Source organism: Neltuma alba, unplaced genomic scaffold (assembly GCF_004799145.2).
Source record: "Neltuma alba isolate B1F8T4 unplaced genomic scaffold, ASM479914v2 tig00004376_pilon, whole genome shotgun sequence".
In the NCBI taxonomy this organism is placed as follows: Eukaryota; Viridiplantae; Streptophyta; class Magnoliopsida; order Fabales; family Fabaceae; genus Neltuma; species Neltuma alba.
Window position 1 is genome coordinate 1 of NW_021633680.1, and position 21,162 is coordinate 21,162.

Consider the following 21,162-nt stretch of genomic DNA (forward strand, 5'->3'; position numbering starts at 1 on the left):
ACAATCAGGAGGAAGGACCAAACGGCCTCCAATACAACAAAGACCCACTGACTTCAATAACCAACCATGGCAGTAGGTAGGGTCTGATTGAACTTTCTGTACCAAGCCCTGAATATAAGAAGATGCCTCCAACATAGGTAACAATTCAGCGAGAAAAGTGGAAGAAATGTGTAGCATGGACATATACGTAACACGAGATAAGGAATCAGCAGCCAAATTTGATTTACCCGATCGATATTCAATTGTAAAATCATATCCCAGCAGCTTTGGAAGGTGAGCTTCCTGTTCTGGGGTCTGAATAGTTTGCCCATTCAAATGCTTGAGGCTCTCTTGGTCAGTGCGAATAATAAAACGGTGGCCAAATAAATAATGACGGAATTTGGCCACTGCTTGCGTGATGGCATATAACTCGCGCACATAAGCCGATTGTGCTTGCATCCTATTCGACAATTGTTTAGAAAAATATGCAATAGGGTGACCGTTTTGACTCAACACGGCACCAACACCAGAACCCGATGCATCAGTCTCCAATATAAAAGGATGAGCGGAGTCAGGTAATGCTAACGCAGGAGCACAAGCCAGATGAGGGACATGTAAGACAGAATTGAGATGTAGGGAATCTGAAATAGTAACCGAGCCTTTTCCAGCAATCGGAGAACCAGTACCGTTAGCAGTGGTGATATTATCATTACCAACACAGGGAAAATAGGTAACAAACATGCGAGCATCCGAGGTCATATGGTCAGTAGCACCAGTGTCAACTATCCATTTGTTGGATGTGAAGGAGGTGTGAAAAGCGGAAGGAGGAGTACCTGTATGAGCTACGGAGGCCGACGCAGCAGGGGAAGGTTGCCGTGCTGGGAGACCTTTAAGAGCAATAAGTAGTTGATGCATTTGCTCATTTGACAAGGCTGGAAGAGAATCAGACGGTTGGGAGGTTTCTGGTGATACCTGATAGCCCCAAGGCTTACCCTTTCGAGGTTTCCAATCAGTTGGTTTGCCATGGATGTCCCAACAACGTTCACGAGTGTGACCCGTTTTTTTACAGTGATCACAAGTGACTTTACCCTTCGTGGAGGATGACGAGGGCGCCCCTTTACTGATAAGAGCAGAGGAGTCAGAGATAGATGTTGGGGTTAGCATAACATTATGACGTGAACAGAAGCTCAACAGGCCTTTGATCAACTTAAGCTGGCTCTTACACATGTGTCATCACACTTATTTTGAGAGGAAATTAAAGTACGTAACACCTCTCTGCCTTTCTCCTTTGCCACGTCATTGTCCATACCCGGTTGCTGCTCTTCTTGTGTCATCACACTTATTTTGAGAGGAAATTAAAGTACGTAACACCTCTAATACTTAATACAAAGATAGTTATGGGTTGGATTTGCTCCTCAATAATAAGATTCTAATCTAATTTACATTGTCTTCCAAATTATTATTCCTATTAATTGTACATATTAAGAAAGCTTCCACTAAATTAAAAGGTAGTTTTAACACATGAGTAAATATGTTAGTTTGGAAAAATTAATACACATTGGTTACAAATTATCCACTTAACTAATTTTCTTAATATCCTCAAATTAGTTCCCCAACTCTAATATTAAGAACTTGGTTAATTCACACAACTTGGTGTAATATGAATTAACCGTCGATCAATCTTATAAGCAGGTAATTATAGAGACAATATGCGTGTCAAGTTTGACATAGACTTGGGAATAATTAGCTGGGTAGCATTGACCTTGATCACTCCAATAGAAAGATTAATGCAACTATATTATAGTTAATTAATTAAATATATATTTTCTTGCATGATGCATTCAAATGAAAGATGCTTGATTAAACTGCTAATATATACGGGGGATGGTTTCTTTATTTTGAAAGCAATATCACTCTTGACATTATTTTACACAACTTTTGCTTTGAGAAAGGAGAAAATTTATCTTAGCTTGGCTGAGAAAATTAATGTACACAAAAAGGGAACTACCTGCCATAAAAATTACAAAACACAAAAGTTAAGGTTTATAGGATAGCCAGACCCAAAAACAAGGACGGGAGTTTTGCTGACAAGAGAATATGGATTAAGTCAAATAAAACTTCTTTTTGGACAATTTCAAGTAGAATTTGGGCGTTTGTGCCAGCCTCAAGTTGATAAATATACGTTTCTAAAACAAAAACAATATTATAGAAAACAATATATTCATCGTAAAATTTTCAACCCAACATTTCAAGACTCATGCATGCAGATATGCATTTCTCCAGTGCTAAGTTTTGCCCTCCTTTTTGGCGGACTCCAATGTTACCTTTGTCACGCATCTTTTAATTAATTAATTAATTATATCAATTACCATTCAACGGTCTTCGCATCAAAAGCTGTAACTTAACTTTCACATACGCAAGAGGAATATTAAAAATGAGAAAATGTAAGAGGTTTGACCTGTCGTAGGGAGGCTGTTATGATTAATTTATTCTTTTCAGAAATAAAAGTCAATAAACCTAAAAATTATCAACCATTCCGTACAATAATAAAACCTTCATCAACGATTATGAAATTATCAAATTGAATGCATTAAAAAATTCAAATCTTCAACAAAATTGCATCATGTAGCAATACGTATGGCTCTTGTTTATTTTCATTCCTTTTCTTTCGAAATGCATATATTAAATTAATATAATTTTTAATTAAAGAGGTTCTAAATTTATTGTAGTGCTCAATTACCCTAATAACAAATTTTAATATATGTAATTTTCCGCCGTTAAATTAATGGGGAAGCCAATAGATATCTGAATTATCGCGTGTTTATCTACCAGCAATAAATTGATTACCATGGAATATAATTAGGGATACCTATGTTTGCATGCAAGTGGACAAGAATTAATATTATTTGAATAGAACACAGCTAACTAGTCAGAATCTTACTTCTGATTATTATAAGCAAACAAACCATTCGGTCGCTTTCTATTGCACTTTGAAATGTTGACATAAATTATTCAAAACATAATGTTACATTCTCTAATGGGAACATTGATATTATTATTCATTTTTGGGGGGGCAAATAATGATATATTAATTAATTAATGCACAATGCTGACGACATATGTGAACACGTTTGACTTTTTTTTTCTGGCTGCTTGGTACATATGCATGATATGGCTTTGAGAGGATCAAGCTAAGCAAGAAAATTATAAAAACACTCAACGTACGTATAATTAAAACTTAAAAACTTTTTGCCTCGTCTCAACCAAAAGGGGCAAAACCTAGTCAAGGATTGACATATTATACTGAAATCTCTTGGAGACCAATTAAGGTTCATTTCATTGAAACCATCTCATGAAGAACTGGCTTTCTTTCCCGTTTTAAATTAATTTTCGCCTTTATGGATAGCTCTGCATATATATGTATATATATATGGAACAAAATGATTGATGAATAGATTATCAGCTACATTTCTCTTGCGCGCATAAGTAGGAAGAAATTAAAACTAAATTATTTTTGTCCATAGAAAATAATTAATTTTCTGTAACTTTCAATTTGATTCTCTATTTATTTTTAGCAACCAGTTGTGTATATAAAATGATTCAGAATACATTTATTGAAAAACCGAGTCATTAAGCCACTAGTTGTCTTGAGGATATACTATACACATACACACAATGTACTAAATAAAAGTTAATAAAATTAAACTCATCAAAATAGTTTTCCAATTCAGATGTGAAATTAATCATCAACTCATTATCATTTAGTTATGCCAAATTTTTGAGAAAGCAGAGATTTTTTTCTTCTCACGGGGTACATTAAATTCGAGCAATGAAATAGACGTTATCATCTAATTTTTTTTTTTTAAATCATCCTTCGTTGAATGAAAGAACTTTATACACCTATCATATTTATGAATAGTCAAATTTACAACATAGAGATTTAAACTAGAGAATTAGTTTATATGGACCAATGGAGAATTCTTTGTATTTTTTTTCTGAAATAAATAGATAGACCCACACGTTATACGTAGAGAGAGAAAGCACCTTTTCATCAAGTACGTCAAACTTATTTATTGCCTAGACGTAGTGGTTCGATATTTCATGCAAGTTGTAACAAAAGAGGACAGAGAGTAATTAATAGGGCAACCCACTAGGTTAAATGTTACTTGACTTCATCAAGAATGGACGAAGAAATACACTAAAGGCGCGGTTCCGGTCACCGGAGTTGGCAAATTGGTTTGACTTGGCGATGCTTTTGGCTTTTGGTATCGTACGAAACTTCTCTCTCTCTTGATCTTGTCTCGACCGTTGAAGTTGAATTCTTCTACTAGTAATATTTTTTATGCTCTTCTTGACGATAAAAATATTTGTTTACTTTTTCCTCGCTGTGCAGTTGGATATGGCTCTCTGAGTTGTGGCTGACATTTCTTTATCTGTCTTTATTTTGACTTTCCAATTCTGCCCAGCTATATTTCCCCTTTCCAAGAGTCAAATATCTCATGCAAGTTCCGCCCTCTATATATTAAGCTTTCGGCTGAAGAGGCCTAGAAGGAAAGTAAAAGAGAAAACAGGGAGAAGAAAGAAAAAGAGCTCTATATTCTCGCATCTATGGAGTTTCCTTTAGGAAGATCTGATCATGAAAGCAGAGTCAACGGACAGAAGAGGAGTGAATCTGGTGGCGGTGGCGATGAAGATCATCATCGGAAAGAAGAGATTGATATTGAGGTGAAGATATTTTCTGCTATATACACATACACTCACACACACACACACACAGAGAGGATCTTTCAACCGCCATAATCAGTTTTATGAGACTGGCCGAAATCGTCTTTCCGTTCATGTTTTGAGTTAAAAATAATCATTGTGATGTTTTTGGATTTGATTTTGGTGTCAAAGCTTGATTAGTATGATTACTTCGGTCAAGCTTTCTGATTTAAATCATAAAGCTTCTTTCTGATTTGAAGCTTCTTTCCGATTTAATTGTTGTCTTCAGCACAAATTTAAGAAGCACTATATATTGAGATATATATATATATGATGACTTTTTTGTGATCGATCTTGTGTTCTTGTCTGGTTTGTCTCGTTCACTGAAGATAACAAAGAGGTTAATATAATTCATAGCCATTACTTTTCAGTTCTTTGTTTGATTTTCAAGCCAAATCAAATATTAAAACAGTTTATAATCTCTTTATAATCTCTGAGATACACTGTATAGAGGAATTCGAAGGTGCCGACACTAACAAATACTAATATGCAGTCTATTCAGAATATATGGGCACGAGCACACAAATATATATTCCTCCGGTTCTAAATATAAGACTCTTATACTAGTGTATATAAGAATTTTATATTTAAGACCGGAAGAATATATGGTTATTACAAACATATTATTTTTCACTAATAAGTAAAACATGATCTATAGTTGTATGGGTTTTGAGTTGTATAATTAATCTATCACATTATATATCTGTTATTATTATTTCAGACACATCTTATCATCTTTTGATTGAAAAATAAGATACAAAAACTGTGTGTATATTATCCGTTAGCATAAATATAGAGTTGACCATGCATGTGCGGGATGTGCTGGGGAAAACAGGAAATATATTATAAGATGTCTGAAATTATGAACGAAGACACCGAAAAAGATCTCATTAATTATATACTTAGCTTGTTTCTAGTTTTATACCAGAGAAGAGTGATACATTTCCATATGTATGCATGTATAAATAGATAATATATCGAGAAAATGAATATATATAATTGACTAAAAATAAATGCATCCATTTTGGTGACGATTTGATGCTCAAGTTAATTCATGCTCTTCAATTAATTTCAGGTGCCACCGGCTGATACTTCTTCTGGACCAATTGTATCTTCAACTAAAAAGGAAGAGGTGAGTTTTGAAAAATTCGAATGTTGTTCATGTAAAAGTGATTATACATATGTTAAAACTAAAGAAAACGATATACGTGTGTCCTTGGGGGGGGGGAAGAGGTTCATATACAATTTTTTCTGTGGTAATATTATTATTCTTAAATATTGTGTTCTTTTTCTTTTTTGGGGCATGAAATATCGTGTTCTCTTTCTGAAGTTATATTATTGCATAATATGGTGATAGGTGGAAGAGCTAGAATGTGCAAAAACGGAAATGGGTGTAGTGAGAGAAGAAAATCAAAGGCTGAAGCGAAGTTTGGATCGAGTTCTGAAGGATTACAGAACACTTGAAATGCAATTCAAAGATATGGTTCAAAAAGGAAGAACCAAACAATCCATTACTTCTGATCATCACAAAGGCTCACCATCATCGGATCACAGTGGTCGAGACATTATTATAACTGAGGAAGAATCTGATGAGCTAGTTTCTCTGAGCCTTGGAAGAGATATTCCCAGTAATAATAATCCAATTAGAAAGCCGCATGATCAGAAAAGCAAAGCTTCGAAAGCATTATTATTGAAGGATGAAGAAGAAGAGGACTTGGCTCTTGGATTGGACTGCAAATTTGAGACATCAAAGTCAGGAAGCTTAAGTACTCATGAAGCTAATAATAATAATAATTCGCCAAATACTATTAATCCAAGCCCTACCAATAGTTCTGAAGAGACACCCAATAAGGAAGAAGAAGAGAGTTGGCAACCAAGCAAAGCACTCAAAACAACCAGAGATACTGCTTGTTCAGCAGAAGACGAAGTTTCCCAGCACAATCCTGCAAAGAAAGCTAGGGTTTGTGTCAGAGCAAGATGCGACACTCCAACTGTAAGCATCCCTCTCTCTCTCCGTCCTCCAACTTTACATTATTAATTAGATTCTTCCATACAAGTTTCAAAATACGACCTTATACTTCATTTTAATTTCTTTCGAGTTTGATGAATTTGAGTTTCTGGAAACAGATGAACGATGGATGTCAGTGGAGAAAATACGGACAAAAAATCTCCAAGGGAAATCCTTGTCCTAGGGCATACTATCGTTGTACAGTTGCCCCATCGTGCCCAGTAAAAAAACAGGTGCGTCTATATATATACATATACATGTGTGTGTGTGTGTACGTATAACACATGAACACTTGGTTATTTCAATATCTCTTATAATTCATTTTGATTGTGTGTTACTGTACACGTGTGTTATTAACAGAAACTTGATGAACATGTAATTTCAGGTACAAAGATGTGCTGAGGATATGTCGGTTTTAGCTACAACTTATGAGGGAATCCATAACCACCCTCTTCCTCTCTCAGCCACCGCCATGGCTTCCACTACTTCTGCGGCAGCTTCCATGCTTTTGTCTGGTTCATCGTCTTCTTCCGCCGCCGCCACAACCGCCACTTCAGCTGATCTCTATGGCCTGAATTTCTCCTTACCAGATGGTTCCACCAGCAGATCAAAACCATTATATCTCTCTAATCCTTCACTCTCATCATTTGCGCCTTCTCACCCAACAATCACTCTCGACCTCACCACAAACTCAGCTGCCTCCAGATTCATGACCTCATCATCATCAAGCTACAACCTAGCTCCAAGATCATCATCATCATTACCATATCCTTCTTCCACAAGTCTCAACTTTAGTACCCCAAACAATAATAGCTTTCTCAGCTATAACAGTAATAACAGGAACATTTTCAGTTCCGTGAACCTTGGAAGGTCGACAATGGATAATGTCTATAGGCTGCCTTACGTACAAAAGAACAGTGTTAGCAATAACCCAACTCATCCTCCTCCCCAACCTACTGCTCTACCGGATGGTATCGCCGCCGCGACCAAGGCCATCGCGGCGGACCCAAAGTTTCAGTCGGCTTTGGCGGTGGCACTTAGCTCAATTATTGGCACAGGAAGTGGCAGTGGAAGCAGCCAAGGCAATCGTGGCGGTGCCGGAGAAAACTTGACTCATCAGAAAATGAAATGGGGAGGGCTGTTTCCAGCATTATAAGTATCGCAATTTCGATTCAGTAGTGCTATATTGTGATCAATGCAAGCAATTAATTGTTTAGACCATTTTTCAATTATTTTTAATCTTTGTATATTATTTAGTGTCATAGTATATTGATGCCATGTCATGTATCCTTCAGTCCTTAATACAAGACATATTTAACTAATTTGATTAGATTGAGAAAGTTAAGTAATTTAGTTAATGACATGTTTTTCTTAAAACAACATAATCATCTTTCTTAATATCTTCTCTTCCTCTTCTACTTGATTATGATTGAAGGAAATCCATAGGAGTAATTTAGGAAAAATTGATAAATATAAAAAGTAGGTCTTATATTTAGGACCAAAATTAACTCAACAATTAGGTCCTATATTAAGGACCGAAGGAGTATCATATATCATATCTATGTTAATATTCATCTTCGTAGAGAACAAAGCGATCAATCAAGGAATTTGTTTTTGTTTTGTTTTGTTTTTTTTTGGCCCCCGGCTAAGCGGTCCCGACTTGTACATATGACTTTTTAAGCGGTTTTACATAATCACTTTTTAAGTTAGAAAGCATTTATAAATGAAGTCAATTAACAATAATTTGACAAATGTATATTCCAAGTCCCACCAACTATAAGCACGGTTCTCTCTATATCGTTCTATGCTTTTGAGTATTGTCAACTTCCCCTCTCAACTACCTTTTTTTATTTGTGTCCCATGCAAGTTGATTTCTGCTGCTCGTATGACTTTTTGCGTAGTATCGCTGACCTAATACTGGATACCCTTTTTAATTGGAAACTAGCATAATGCAATATGCCACTCGTCGGTAACTCGTACTCTTTTCAAATTGCTGATGAAAAACATTAGCAACTCGATCTCCTTTCTAAATGGACATGATTCTTTATTTCGGGACGGCAATTGCTTAGTTTTACATGGTCGGAAATTTATATATATATATATATATATATATAACTTGTACTACCTCCCATCCCTAATATAAAAACTAATTCAAGATTGGATTTGGTTTCCAATATAGGACCATAATTTATTTTGCCTTTTAAATTTATAAATTTTTCTTAAAATATTTTTATTAATTGTAAAAAGTTTTCATCAAAAAGTAATTCTAATACAGATAATTCAAAATGATAGTTTAAAGAAATTAATACATATTTGTTTAAAAAAAAAACTAATTTATGACAACCGGGACATATCATGCCTCGTATTATTACTCTTATAAATGCCATTTGGCATGAAAGGAACATTGCCCTTCATCAAGGTAAAATGTGTCCCATCAATTGTCATTCAGAAATGGTTCTTGGGTCTTTATCATTCTCTACCTTAGCTTTTTTCCAAGAATGACCAGCAAACAGACTTGGGCTTGCTTATTGGTATCGTCATCCACAAAAGGAAGAAAAACAGAATTGCATTCTGTCATGTCATTATTTGTCATTAGGTTACATAAATATTTCTTGTCTAGATTGTCATACAATGAAAGAAGATTTTCTGCTGCTAACCAAACGGGGCATTAAACAGACTGGCCCTTATATTGACTTGTGATGAGATCATGAGACAAGCACTTGTTTTAGATGTTTTAGATTTAAACCGTATTTATATATTGCCGTAGTGTCGAGTTTGCGTCATGGATCATATATATCCGTGTTGGCATTTATCACCTCCTTAGAGAACACAGTGATCAATCAAGGAATTTGAATTCTGCTTTTCTTTTGGCCTCGGGGATTATCTAGCAACGTCTTCCATGCCCACATCAAATGACATCTCCCTGCTCCTTGCTTATCAGTACATTTGGTGATTAATAAATAATCATTACTCCCTAATCATGTAATTAAAAAAAAACTACCCATCAATCAATATATATTAGTATCACCAATCGACAATATTCTATATGTATGATAAAAACAATAATACACTGCCTATTCAAAAGTCAAATAACATAATACTGTCATAAATTAATAGTAGAACTAGTGAATTGTTTAATACTGTCGTTTCCTCAAACCTTTTTCCTTATCGCAATCTGAGAATGATCAAATGATCAAATGTTCAACTATCCAAAAACCAGAAAACCTATTCAAGGTGGAGGTAAATTTCTGGATTCCTAGTAAACATTGTAATTACTACTCCCTTACTCCTAAGCATTCCTAGGCATTGGCAGAAATATACAACTATTCCCTTCAGAAGTTTTTCTAAAGATGATACAGACAAGGCACCTTTCATCGCTAGAAGAGGTGTTGTGGGAATATATTGCCACTACAATCGGTGAATAAATATGCAGATAAGGTTGAATAGTTTCTTATGATTCAATGTCGTCACATATTCCATCCCTATTGTGTTAACTTAGTGCCGCAACAAACAGCTGTCCTGTCCCATCAGTTGCACCTCCCAAAGCTACTTGACAAAGGGTCATTACCAGCTAAAGGAGTTTTTCGACTGCTGCAATTTTGCACCGTAAGAACTTTCTATCTCCTCCTGTAACATTCAGCATTAGCATAGTTGTTCTATGCATATATTCCGAAATATATGTTTACTAAAATCACAACAAGCAGCATCAATAGCTATGTATGACCAAGGCGTCTAGCAATTTTGATCAAAGCATTCAAAAAGATATCATAATCTACTAAGTCTTATATTGCGAAAGTTTTTTTTTCCCCCCCTTTTTGGGGTGTTGGGGAATTCAAAGATGAATAGGGATTAGCTATGCTGCACAAGATGAGCAGCAGAGGATCCCAGCACATTCAAGTATTGCATAGAACTTTTTCGAACTTGACTTACAAGGACATGTTGAAAAATGCTCCTTACCTTGCAAGCTTTTAGTAGAGGCTGTAAGAATGACGTTCTGAAAAGGCTGACGGCACCCTCAAGTGAAGTTCCAGTCCATTCTGAAATCCAGCGAGACCAATAAACAAAAGTACTTGTAACAGACTCTAAAGTTGCACTTAATATCGAAAGGAAAATATGATTTTGACATGAGCCATTTTTCCAGCATTGCTAAGATAGTCAACATTGTTAGGCCATGTAATATTTTACACAAAAATGGACTTTCCAATTATCAAGTAAACATACCATCATCTAAATCATCTCTTGGACCTCTTTCGTTAAGTTCTTCTAAAAGCTGCAATCACACAACACCGCAATTCACATGAGAAATATTTATTATATATCAAATTGCTGTATCCCTTCTGTTGTAAGATAACATGAGTACAACACCCTTTTAAGATCCATTTTAGTTATCAAAAGATGATGATGATATTGGGGACAATGTGTTAGAGATGGCATTGCAATAGTTTTAAGCTAGTGCTGGCAACCAATCCGAGTGGCCAGTAAAAACTTTCTTTTATTGGAAATAGTTTTCTCGTGCCAAATTGCCAATAGACAAATCAGTTACAACCTCACTGGCTGCAGTATTGCCCGAAGTGCAACGATCAATCTTCTTCCAACTAAGCAAATTATAGAGAACCAAGTGGGAAGCTTTCATCTCTATCCCCAAGATTAGTCAGAAGATAGACCAGAAAATCATCATTCTCCTGATCTAGAATAATAAGTTTACCTGTGAAAGAGTAGGTACTGTGGTAGGATTAAACTGCTCACAGTGATTTGGATCGATAGGTACACATATGCGGCCTGAAACAATGGAAAAAAAGGCTATCTTTACAATATAAATTAACGAGTAACTAATAAACCATACTAACAGCATCAGTTAACAGACAAACTGGTACGTAATAGAATGTAGTTGATAGTCAAAACATCAACCACAGAAACGATAAAACAAAAAGAAAAAGAAAATTGTATGAAGGTTAGTTACTGACCTGTTTTTGGGTGTACACAGAATGGAGCTTTAAGCAAGTGGTTCATGTGCTTCGAAACCTAAAACATATATTGGCCAAATCAGACACTTCAAAAATTTAGACTTGAAACCTTTAATTTGTCAAATGAATAGTTGACTTTCTATCAATAGAGACTGCAGGGACAAGATACGAATGTGTAAAGGTACAATCAGAAACAGTTCAAATAGGCCAGTGAATACAGGAAAAAGGAATCGGATATAGACAAACCTCCATATCTAGCCTTGGGTAAGTAAAGGAGAACACAATCTCTTCAACACACCTTCGCAGTCCTAGTGCCTGCAGAAGGGAATAGATCTCAGCAGCAAAAGACAGAAACATGTGACTATTAAAATAGATTTCAGCAATGAGAGTCCACTAACTATTATCTACTAACTACACCATAATGCATAAAGGAGACGCCATTTTCACCTTGAAAATCGATATTTTGCTACAAGCATTTGACTACTAACCTTATTCTTTGACAGCAAGTGTTTGAGCTGTTCCCATCGGACAACATTAATGTCTTCTTTTGCACTTGAAGACCGCCTGTTATCTTGCCATCGACCCCTAAGTTCAGAAGCAATAGCTGCAGACAGCACTCACGAATTAATTACATAGATCAGAGCTCGAAATGCCATAACAAGATTCAGCCGAAGGCATGGCTGGAACAGTGAAAATATGCACCTGCGTCTGGAATCAACTCTAGGATCATCTCATATCTCTCTTCGGTAGAAAGTAAATCTTGACTTATTAGTAGTCCTTTCTCAAAAAAATCTTTAAGGACTTCAGTGTATGCTCTCCTGCAAAAACGAAATTCACCATAGGTCAAATAGGAATATGAAATATGTACTCCAGAAGCTCAATCATCCATATTAAAACTTACACCAGGAAAGGATGAAGTGCAAGGCCTGTTAATGAAACCTTCTTATGACTATTCTCATTTCCCTGGACAGAATAAAAGATAGAAAGTACTCGTTAAAATAAGCATTCCAAAAAAAAAAAAAAAAACCAACATTGTATATCTACAGAATACCACCTTATAGACACGAAAATAGTCAGCAATAGCTGCTCTCTGCTCATTAGTCAGCCTGCAAAAGTAAAAGGTAACATTAGAATATTTACACTATGTAATGGAAGGAAACAGTGCAATTCTTAATTGTAATGTCGCACCTTCTTGCCTTCCCATCACAGACCCAACAATGAACACCTCGGCGGCCACTATAAACCCACAGAATGTGTTTAAAGCCAAAATCATCTGAAATAGTAGGATTCCACATAATTTAAAAACATACAATCAATTTCATTAAAAAAAAAACATGACAACATCAATGCCCGGGAATTCTAAATATCAGAAAGTGAATACCCATGCAGTTATGCAAGTAATAATATTATCATACATTTCTTATATCAGGCATTGCTTAGGCCATCGATTTCCCACAAATTTAAAAATTTAGGCAGATCTCATTTTGGAATCTATTCAGACCAGTGTAATACAAATTCAGAGAGGGATTCTTTCTCTTTCTGGTCTGGCATGATACACCTTCTTTTCTGTAGAATGACGTCATCTGGCAAATCAATTTCCCCACCTTATTATTATGAAGCTATCTTCAGTCATTTAGGAGCATTTCCATTTGGGGGCTATGCTCATTTTCTTATGAGAAATGCAGCTTGCAGCATGCACACTATTAAATGAAACTTAAAATCACCGGCATGAAAGATTCACTACTGGAGAGAGCAAAACTAAGTCTACTATTCTTTAATAAAAAAAATTGTGAATCACAGTTTTGCCACATTATATAAGATACAAATATCACCTCTTAAGGCAGTATCAATCACTTTAATAGCTATAGTCATCAATGGCCAGCAATCCAAGCAAACATCAGCACCAGTGCAGCAGTATCTAACATCATCGTAATCTGTCATATCCTACAGCATATATTTAACTACTACATGTCAATAATTTTCCGGTAGCAGTTTTTATTTGGCGAATTGAAGTTGAAAAGCTTACAATATCAAAAATTAGCTCTCTCTCAACCGGAGCGAAAACATTATCACCACTTTGAGCATAGGCATGCCTTTTTGTAGGCTACAACACATAAGAAGCTATAGATTAGGAAAAGAAAAACTGGATAGAAGATCTCAGTAATAGCATTTCAAATGAAATATACTAGGAATAGATTTTAAAAAACATTTGCATGTGCCCAGAGAAATGATAGCTCAAAATCCATCGAAAGATTGTGCAGTGTATACTGAACTCAATAGAGGCAACAACGTTGTCAAGAAGAATTAAAATTGAATTTAATAAAAAAAAAATTAAAGCAATTTGTGGCTTATTTGAGGCTTGAAAATATTTCAAATTTTAATTCTTTTTAGACACTACTAGATACTGCATTGATAACGAGACCAAATTCTAACACACGACGGAACAATGAAGGTTCGACATGATTCCAGAATGCAGAATTGAGGAAAAATACGGTAATCTTACCTCCACGCTATACACAGGTCCGATATCAATCTTAAATGGGCATTTCTCTCTGATGGAATTTTCAAGCTCTACGGCGCTGTGGAAAGATTGGAATCGTAGAAATATGTCGTTGTCAAGTGTAAATGAAAATTCCCTCCGGCTGATGTAAGAGGGATCACAACCGGGATGCTTCCCATCTACAAATACATTGAGAGGGAAAGAGGGGGATAGGGGAAAAAGAAGGCAAATGTGCATTGCACCCACTGATTAGCAACCCTACCCTGATTATATGCATCGAAAGAGGAATAGGCGAGATAACATATATTCAATGCTTACCATTTCCGTAAGACATCCATCTAAAAAAATCAGCACAAGGAAATAGCTTTCCTGAGAAAACAAGAAGGGGAAAATATGAATCACAAGCAGAAGTACGTGAAATGTCGATATAGCATAAAAAGTAAGACAAACTAATACAGTCTCTAGTGACTTGACGGAAAAAGGCAAATTTTGATCAGATTATCACTTAGAAAAGTCCACTATAGTTGAGCAATTGAGCTGAAATTACAGTGAGCTCAACTAAAAGGTAAATTAGCAATTGCAAGCAGATAAGAACCAAAATTTACCGTAAAATAATTTAAGGTGATCCGGATTGAACTCGCCAGGATCATGACTTCCCTGCTTTTGCCCAGGCGCTTCAGGTTCTTGTCCATCGATAAGCATGTCATCATTTTCGTTCTGAAGCTCTTGTTTCGTCATTTCTGTGGTTTTTATGCACACTACGTAAACAGAATTGTAAGGGGAAAAGTGAATAATTTGATAGAAAATTTAAGATCAGAGTTCTGAAAGTGAAACGAAGGTGGCGTTGTTGGCGAAGGGGGCAGATTGTATGACCGGTGACGGGAACAAGAAGAGATCTGGCGCGAGACGCTGGAGATTTGGCGGGAAATTGCGGGGGTATTATGGGCCTAACTATTATTGGGCTCTTTACTGATTTGATAGTGGGCCTCACTCTTATTACCCCAATTCTTTTTGGACAAACCAGGTCCGCTTTGCCACACTGGGAATCTGGATTGAATTCCTTGCCCTTTTTTTTTAAAAAAAAAAAGGTAGAAGGAAAAAATCTTTTTATTGAAGACAATTATATTGATACGCACCAACAGGAGTTGGATGAAGCAGAAAAGGTTAATTTCTCACAATATGAAAAATCAAGGTTCAAATTCTCACTAAGAAAGGTACTCACATTTTGTGTTAGACAGTACTTCCAATAGAAGGATACCTATATCTGGGCAAAAAAATATATTGTTAGGAAATGAGTGGATACAAGAAAGGACTAGAAATGAATAGTTGGAAAAAAAATAATTTGCAGGTACTGGTGATTTTCCTCAATATTTAGGCAAGTGCTTACAATTAAAAAAAACTTACGAGCTGCTTCTCATAATTTTCTATTCTTACAAGCTAATCCTCCAAAAAGCTGAATTCCAATCCTTGATTATTGGAATGAACTAACAAATTTGACCAATTTGGCGATGCTGCAAACAGATTACATGTAAGATCAATTAGAAATTTAAGTAACATGTGCATCCGTCTTAACGTTTGTTTGTGCTTTAGTACATGTAAAAAAGCTTCTTCTTCTTTTTTTTCTGTTGGGAGCTTTTAAATGAATGCATGCGCCTTTGGAATATAGACAACTAGGAATTCAAACTACTTGTGTCAGTTGCAGTCTGGAGGCATCGCACACAAAAGCTACTTCTTTTTTTTTTTGGGAGCTTTTAAATAAATGCGTCTTTAGAGTTTAGTTAAGTAGTTAAGAACTCAACTAACACGTGTCGTTTATGGTTTATATCCATATTTATTTTGACATTTTGCATGTGTTTCATTGCACAGAAAAGCTATTTTTTTTTAGCTTTTTAAACGAACGTACCTTTAGAAAATGCATGCAAATACGCGTACTGAATTGAAATTAACTTGTAATAATGCTACTAATTAAAACCCTGTAGTAACAATATTATTCATGCAACGCTCGAATTCAAAGTTTAAGTAACACGCGTTGACTATAGTTTATAGGCATATTTATTTTTATATTTGCTCATATTTCACCACATAAAAACAACCTGGACACACCTTTGGAAAATACATGCAAATGCACATAGCGAATTGAAGTCAACCTATCCCCATAGTAAGTTTTTACTTTCATCTTTTGCGGATGGAGACTTGATCATTTTGATTCTTCTCTTTATGCGTTGGAAGAGTATTGTTTAAGGTATCTAAGTTAAATCTAAATATTTCGCCAAAAATAGACATAGATATTACTATATTCTTAATATAAAAACTAATTGACTAATTTGAGTATATTAAAGAAATTAGTTAAGTTAGTTATTTGTAATACTACCTCCAGTACTAATTATAAGAGCCAGCTGACTAATTTAAGAAAATTAAGAAAAGAAGTTAAGTTAGTTATTTGTAATAAATAGGTGTTGCCTTTCCTAAAATATCCTTACTAATCGAGTATGTTGGTTAAAACTATAATTATTAAAATGATTATCTTGGAAAAAATTGAGTAAATATGAGAGACAAAATGGATTGAGGTTTTATATTTATGACCAATATAAAAGTCAAATGAGATATTATATTAAGGACCGGAGGTAGTAAATAAGTGCTATCTTTTCTAAAATATCCTTACTAATCAAATATATCGGTAGTACCATTATTATAAAGATTATTTAAAAAAATGAACAAATATAATAAACATTAAACAAAGTAAACTGAAGTTTTATATTTAAAATTAAAATAAAAATAAAACGAATTCTTATATTAAGAATTGAAAGTAGTATTAAAAGTTAGACAAAATTAAAATTCGAAATATTATATAAAATAAATAAATAATCATCCACGCAAGCTTCGGTGGTGATACGGGGCACAGAAGTTATGCAAATATCCAAAACTTCATTGATCCTTTGTCCAGAGGCTGGTGTTACGAGTTAGGTTTAAATTAGAAGTGTATGAACGAAAATAGCGCGTAGAAGTGACGGCTGATTAGGTCCCAACACAACGACGCCAGAGGAGGCCCATCTTCCTCGAATCCTTTTCCTCATCATCAACTCAACCCAATTCCCTGTCTTGATACATCTCCCGCATCGCGATCTGGAGGATCGTCCTGTTCCCACCCGGAACAGCTGAATCATTGATATGCTTTACTGAGTCCTGATCTCTTCAATCCCTTTTGATACCTGGTGACTGGTGAGATAATTTTGTCCTTTCATTCGTTTATGTTCAATCTGTTTCCTTTTTTCCGCCTTTTGTTTTCTGATTTGTACTCTCGTGAGCGGTTCTTGTTTTGTGGCTGCTGTCCTTGACGGTGATGAGCAATTCGGAGTCAGGATCGGATTTAAAACCCTAATTTTTCTCCCTCTTGTTGTGTAAATGCTGACTTGTTACGTTTTTGGGGCTTTGTGCTGGCCGGCGATCAAGCTATAGCTGGAGAGTAGTTGGGATTTCTGCGCTTATTAGAGAAATATGGAATTCGAGTGAACGTTTAGATGTGCCCTTTAGCGTTTCTGGTTTTTCTTTTCAACCCTTGTATGGTCTTTGTAGCATCATGCTGCTCCTATTGAACTATCTTCGCGTTTTAAATCTCTCTCTCTCTCTCTCTTGTTTATTTTGAATGAATTTTTTATCATGAATATTCACCTATGAAAATAGAGTTGCTTCTTTATGTTTATGTCGTTATTAATTTCACGGCTCGTGTCCTAACAACTGTTTTCTCTAATCGGCTGTTGGTTTTGCTAGGTGCTGACAATGTCGACTCCTGCAAGGAAGAGGCTGATGAGAGATTTCAAGAGGCTGCAACAAGATCCGCCCGCAGGAATCAGTGGTGCGCCTCAGGACAACAATATAATGCTCTGGAATGCTGTAATATTTGGGTGAGTTGGAATGAAACTGGATGAAGATCCATCGTCTTGTTTTTTTGTATAATATAATCACTTCAAATTATTTCTCACCTTGTTTAAGTACCGATGGATAAGCAATTTCTGCTTTCTTGTCTGCTTTGGATTGCAGTCCTGATGATACTCCATGGGACGGAGGTGAGTTGATCCTGCCCATACATCTCTTAAAATGATGCTGTCTCATGTGTCACTAGACTCTCCCTTCTTCAAAAAGAAAAAAAAAATTAAATTCTCTGCCCTCCTTTTATTGATTTGCACGTATTCTGAGCAATGGAATTTAAGTCTGTGAACTCCACTTTTGCTTTACGTACGCTGGTTCTCTTGTGATTGTTGAGGTGATTTAATTAGACATTTGAATGATATTGCTGAGACTTGTAACTCTAATTCTCTGCAAAGTCTCAGGGTCTCTATAGATGATTGTTATCCTGACATTAAGAATTTTGCTTGAACAGTCATGTAGATGGACCTCTTGTGTGGTGATGGATTATTGTTTTTATTTATCGTATTCATATATTCATTCTTGTTAGCTGTATGTTTATTGTATTGTTGATACGCTACCTAATTGTGCCTGTGAGAGGTTGTGTATGCTTTGTCTGGGTACTCATGGTGTAACTTGCTTTGTGTTATATCTTCTCACTTGATTTAATCATATAGTCATATTTACATAACTACATCTTTTGAGTTGTTCAGGAACGTTTAAGCTAACCCTCCAATTTTCGGAGGATTATCCAAACAAACCACCAATGGTGCGATTTGTCTCTCGGATGTTTCATCCTAATAGTAAGTTGCAGCTGGAAATATGTAAGATTTTATTCATAAATTAGCTATTTTGTTGCTAACGTCATAGTTTCAACTCTGGTCAGTTTATGCGGATGGGAGTATTTGTTTGGATATATTACAAAATCAGTGGAGCCCCATATATGATGTAGCTGCTATACTAACATCTATCCAGGTAACATCTAGCTATTAAGTCTTAATAATATGTCCATGATTTTATGTTTCCACTGCAAAAGAGCACTACTGCATATAGAAACTATGAATTATGGGCTTCCTCCTTCCACGGTTTTAGCAAACAAGGATGGTTACTATGACAAACAAATTGCTTTTAAAATTTGTGATGGAACTCAACCCAAACAGTGTTCAAATTAACGTGAAAATACTACAATAAGTTGGAAAGAAAGAAAAACACACGACAATGTTATCTCCTCTGGTACCTGAGAGGCTAGAGACTGTCCATAACAACGCTCACCGGCTGCTTAACCCCTTACTGAGTCCCCCTTTACAATACATATTCCATCACGACCCCCCCCCCAACACACACACACAACAAAAAAGGGGGAAAAAACTCTGCCCATAAATCAGTGCCACACTTGACCCATTAGTTACATGCCCGTCAATTTGACATTTGATGGGTGCGGAGTGTGGTACTTGATTTTTTCCCCTTCCTGAGTAAATAAAATATATGCCTTTCAGTTAGAGGAGTCCGGCTGAAGTGACAATTAACATTTGTTATCTCTGTTTTACGTTGATTTGTATTAGGAACCTTGCTTTTTAGATCCTCAGGTTTATTTCTAATGTTAAAATATGATCAAGAATACATCACTGGTCTTGTTGCTGGCTGTATAATTCTTCTGAGGCCCAATATGATGGTTGCTTTTCTCTTCCTGTTTCAACTTGAAGCTTTCTCATGCTTTTCCAAGGGAAAAATTAATATAGGGAAACAAACTGAACTTTTTATAATTGAAATATCAATTCAATGTATATCCTTTTTATGAAGTCCTCTAATTCCTGAGTCTATTCTACTTCGATTAGAATAAAAGATGAAAGCTTGAGGTCAATTACAATTTCTTTGCAAATATTTTCTGTTTCATTTCGGTCGTGCACTTTCCAAATGTTCATGTTTTCACACACCCTCACTCTGTCCATGGTTGTTGATATTTTGTAGTGCAACGCCATGGCTAGTTAGGAAGCACTGGTTGTGGTCTTGCAATTTCTTTCATATTTGGGCAGCACAGACCTGGTATAAATAGACAAAAGTCCATGAAACCAACCCAAAAGGAACAAAACAAAAACATGATAGATGATATCAGATTATACAAATATATTAAACAAATTATTTATTCACGTATGTTAGTTTATTTGTGCATGTGTATCTTTATTTATTTGAATCATATAATTTTGAATTATATAATCACCATGTGTATTAAATATCTTTTTTGAAGCAAAATGATCTGTGCAATTTGTTATGCATCATCGCACTGATTAAATTACTGGGGTCCTAATATTTTAATTTTTCCCCTTTTACATGTGAGCATGACCTACGGTAGCTTCCACAATGTTTAGGTGTTAAAATATCCTTTTTGCTTGAAGGATGGCCGTCTGAGTTCTCGTCAGCATAGTAGTACTAGCCGCTATCGAAATACTGGACACTTGAGGGACAGTTTTGCCCATCAAATAGAATGTCATTAGAATTTTGTTTGTGTGTGTGGGGTGATCTCGTTTGTTTAGGAATATGCTTATACTGTGCAAGCAATGGACAGCTTGTTATGATCATTCTTGTTCCGGGGATTAATAGTTTCTTTTGGCAGTCACTGCTGTGTGATCCGAACCCAAATTCCCCTGCAAACTCAGAAGCTGCTCGGATGTTTAGTGAGAACAAGCGTGACTACAATCGGAGGGTGAGGGAAATAGTGGAGCAAAGCTGGACAGCTGACTAAGCACATCCTTGTAGGCGAATTCAGCATATCTGAAGCTTTGCACAAATGAATTTAGTGGTAGTTGACCCTTAAGAATCATTGTGCAAACTCAAAAACTTCAATTTTAATCATGCATGTGTTGCCATTCTGAACTTTAGGATCCCCTTGTCTTCATTGTAGATTTCGCTTTGTGCCAATCTGTGTGTAAAATAGAAAAGTTTGTAAACATTGGATTGCTATCAACATGGTTCAATTCAAAAGTTGTCGTTTGCTAAATGATTGGGTAAATGACAGATTTATTCAATTATAGCCGATGCTTGGTCTT

The 21,162-nt window shown here is 35.7% G+C and overlaps 3 protein-coding genes across 3 annotated transcripts; 2 read left to right on the forward strand and 1 right to left on the reverse strand.

The window, feature by feature from the left end:
• The first annotated feature begins 4,520 nt into the window (after positions 1-4,520).
• On the forward strand, positions 4,521-8,054 carry LOC114744491 (probable WRKY transcription factor 61). Its single transcript, XM_028932664.1, has 5 exons — positions 4,521-4,704; positions 5,819-5,875; positions 6,101-6,736; positions 6,871-6,984; positions 7,137-8,054. Exons 1-5 carry the CDS (start codon positions 4,588-4,590, stop codon positions 7,905-7,907), a joined length of 1,695 nt encoding a protein of 564 aa, XP_028788497.1. The 5' UTR covers positions 4,521-4,587; the 3' UTR covers positions 7,908-8,054.
• Positions 8,055-9,772: 1,718 nt separating this feature from the next.
• LOC114744499 (DNA primase small subunit-like) lies at positions 9,773-15,048 on the reverse strand. The gene is made up of 16 exons (XM_028932674.1): positions 14,821-15,048; positions 14,534-14,584; positions 14,219-14,394; positions 13,742-13,819; positions 13,548-13,659; positions 12,904-12,988; positions 12,770-12,821; positions 12,617-12,678; positions 12,418-12,533; positions 12,204-12,319; positions 11,962-12,030; positions 11,716-11,773; positions 11,457-11,530; positions 10,973-11,021; positions 10,709-10,788; positions 9,773-10,378 (listed from the first exon to the last, which is right to left on the reverse strand). The coding sequence occupies exons 1-16, from the start codon at positions 14,951-14,953 to the stop codon at positions 10,316-10,318; spliced, it is 1,374 nt and encodes a 457-aa protein (XP_028788507.1). The 5' UTR covers positions 14,954-15,048; the 3' UTR covers positions 9,773-10,315.
• Positions 15,049-17,191: 2,143 nt separating this feature from the next.
• Positions 17,192-21,107, forward strand: LOC114744501 (ubiquitin-conjugating enzyme E2 2-like). Its single transcript, XM_028932676.1, has 6 exons — positions 17,192-17,434; positions 17,984-18,117; positions 18,254-18,279; positions 18,832-18,921; positions 19,005-19,093; positions 20,730-21,107. The coding sequence occupies exons 2-6, from the start codon at positions 17,993-17,995 to the stop codon at positions 20,856-20,858; spliced, it is 459 nt and encodes a 152-aa protein (XP_028788509.1). The 5' UTR covers positions 17,192-17,434; positions 17,984-17,992; the 3' UTR covers positions 20,859-21,107.
• Positions 21,108-21,162: the final 55 nt, after the last annotated feature.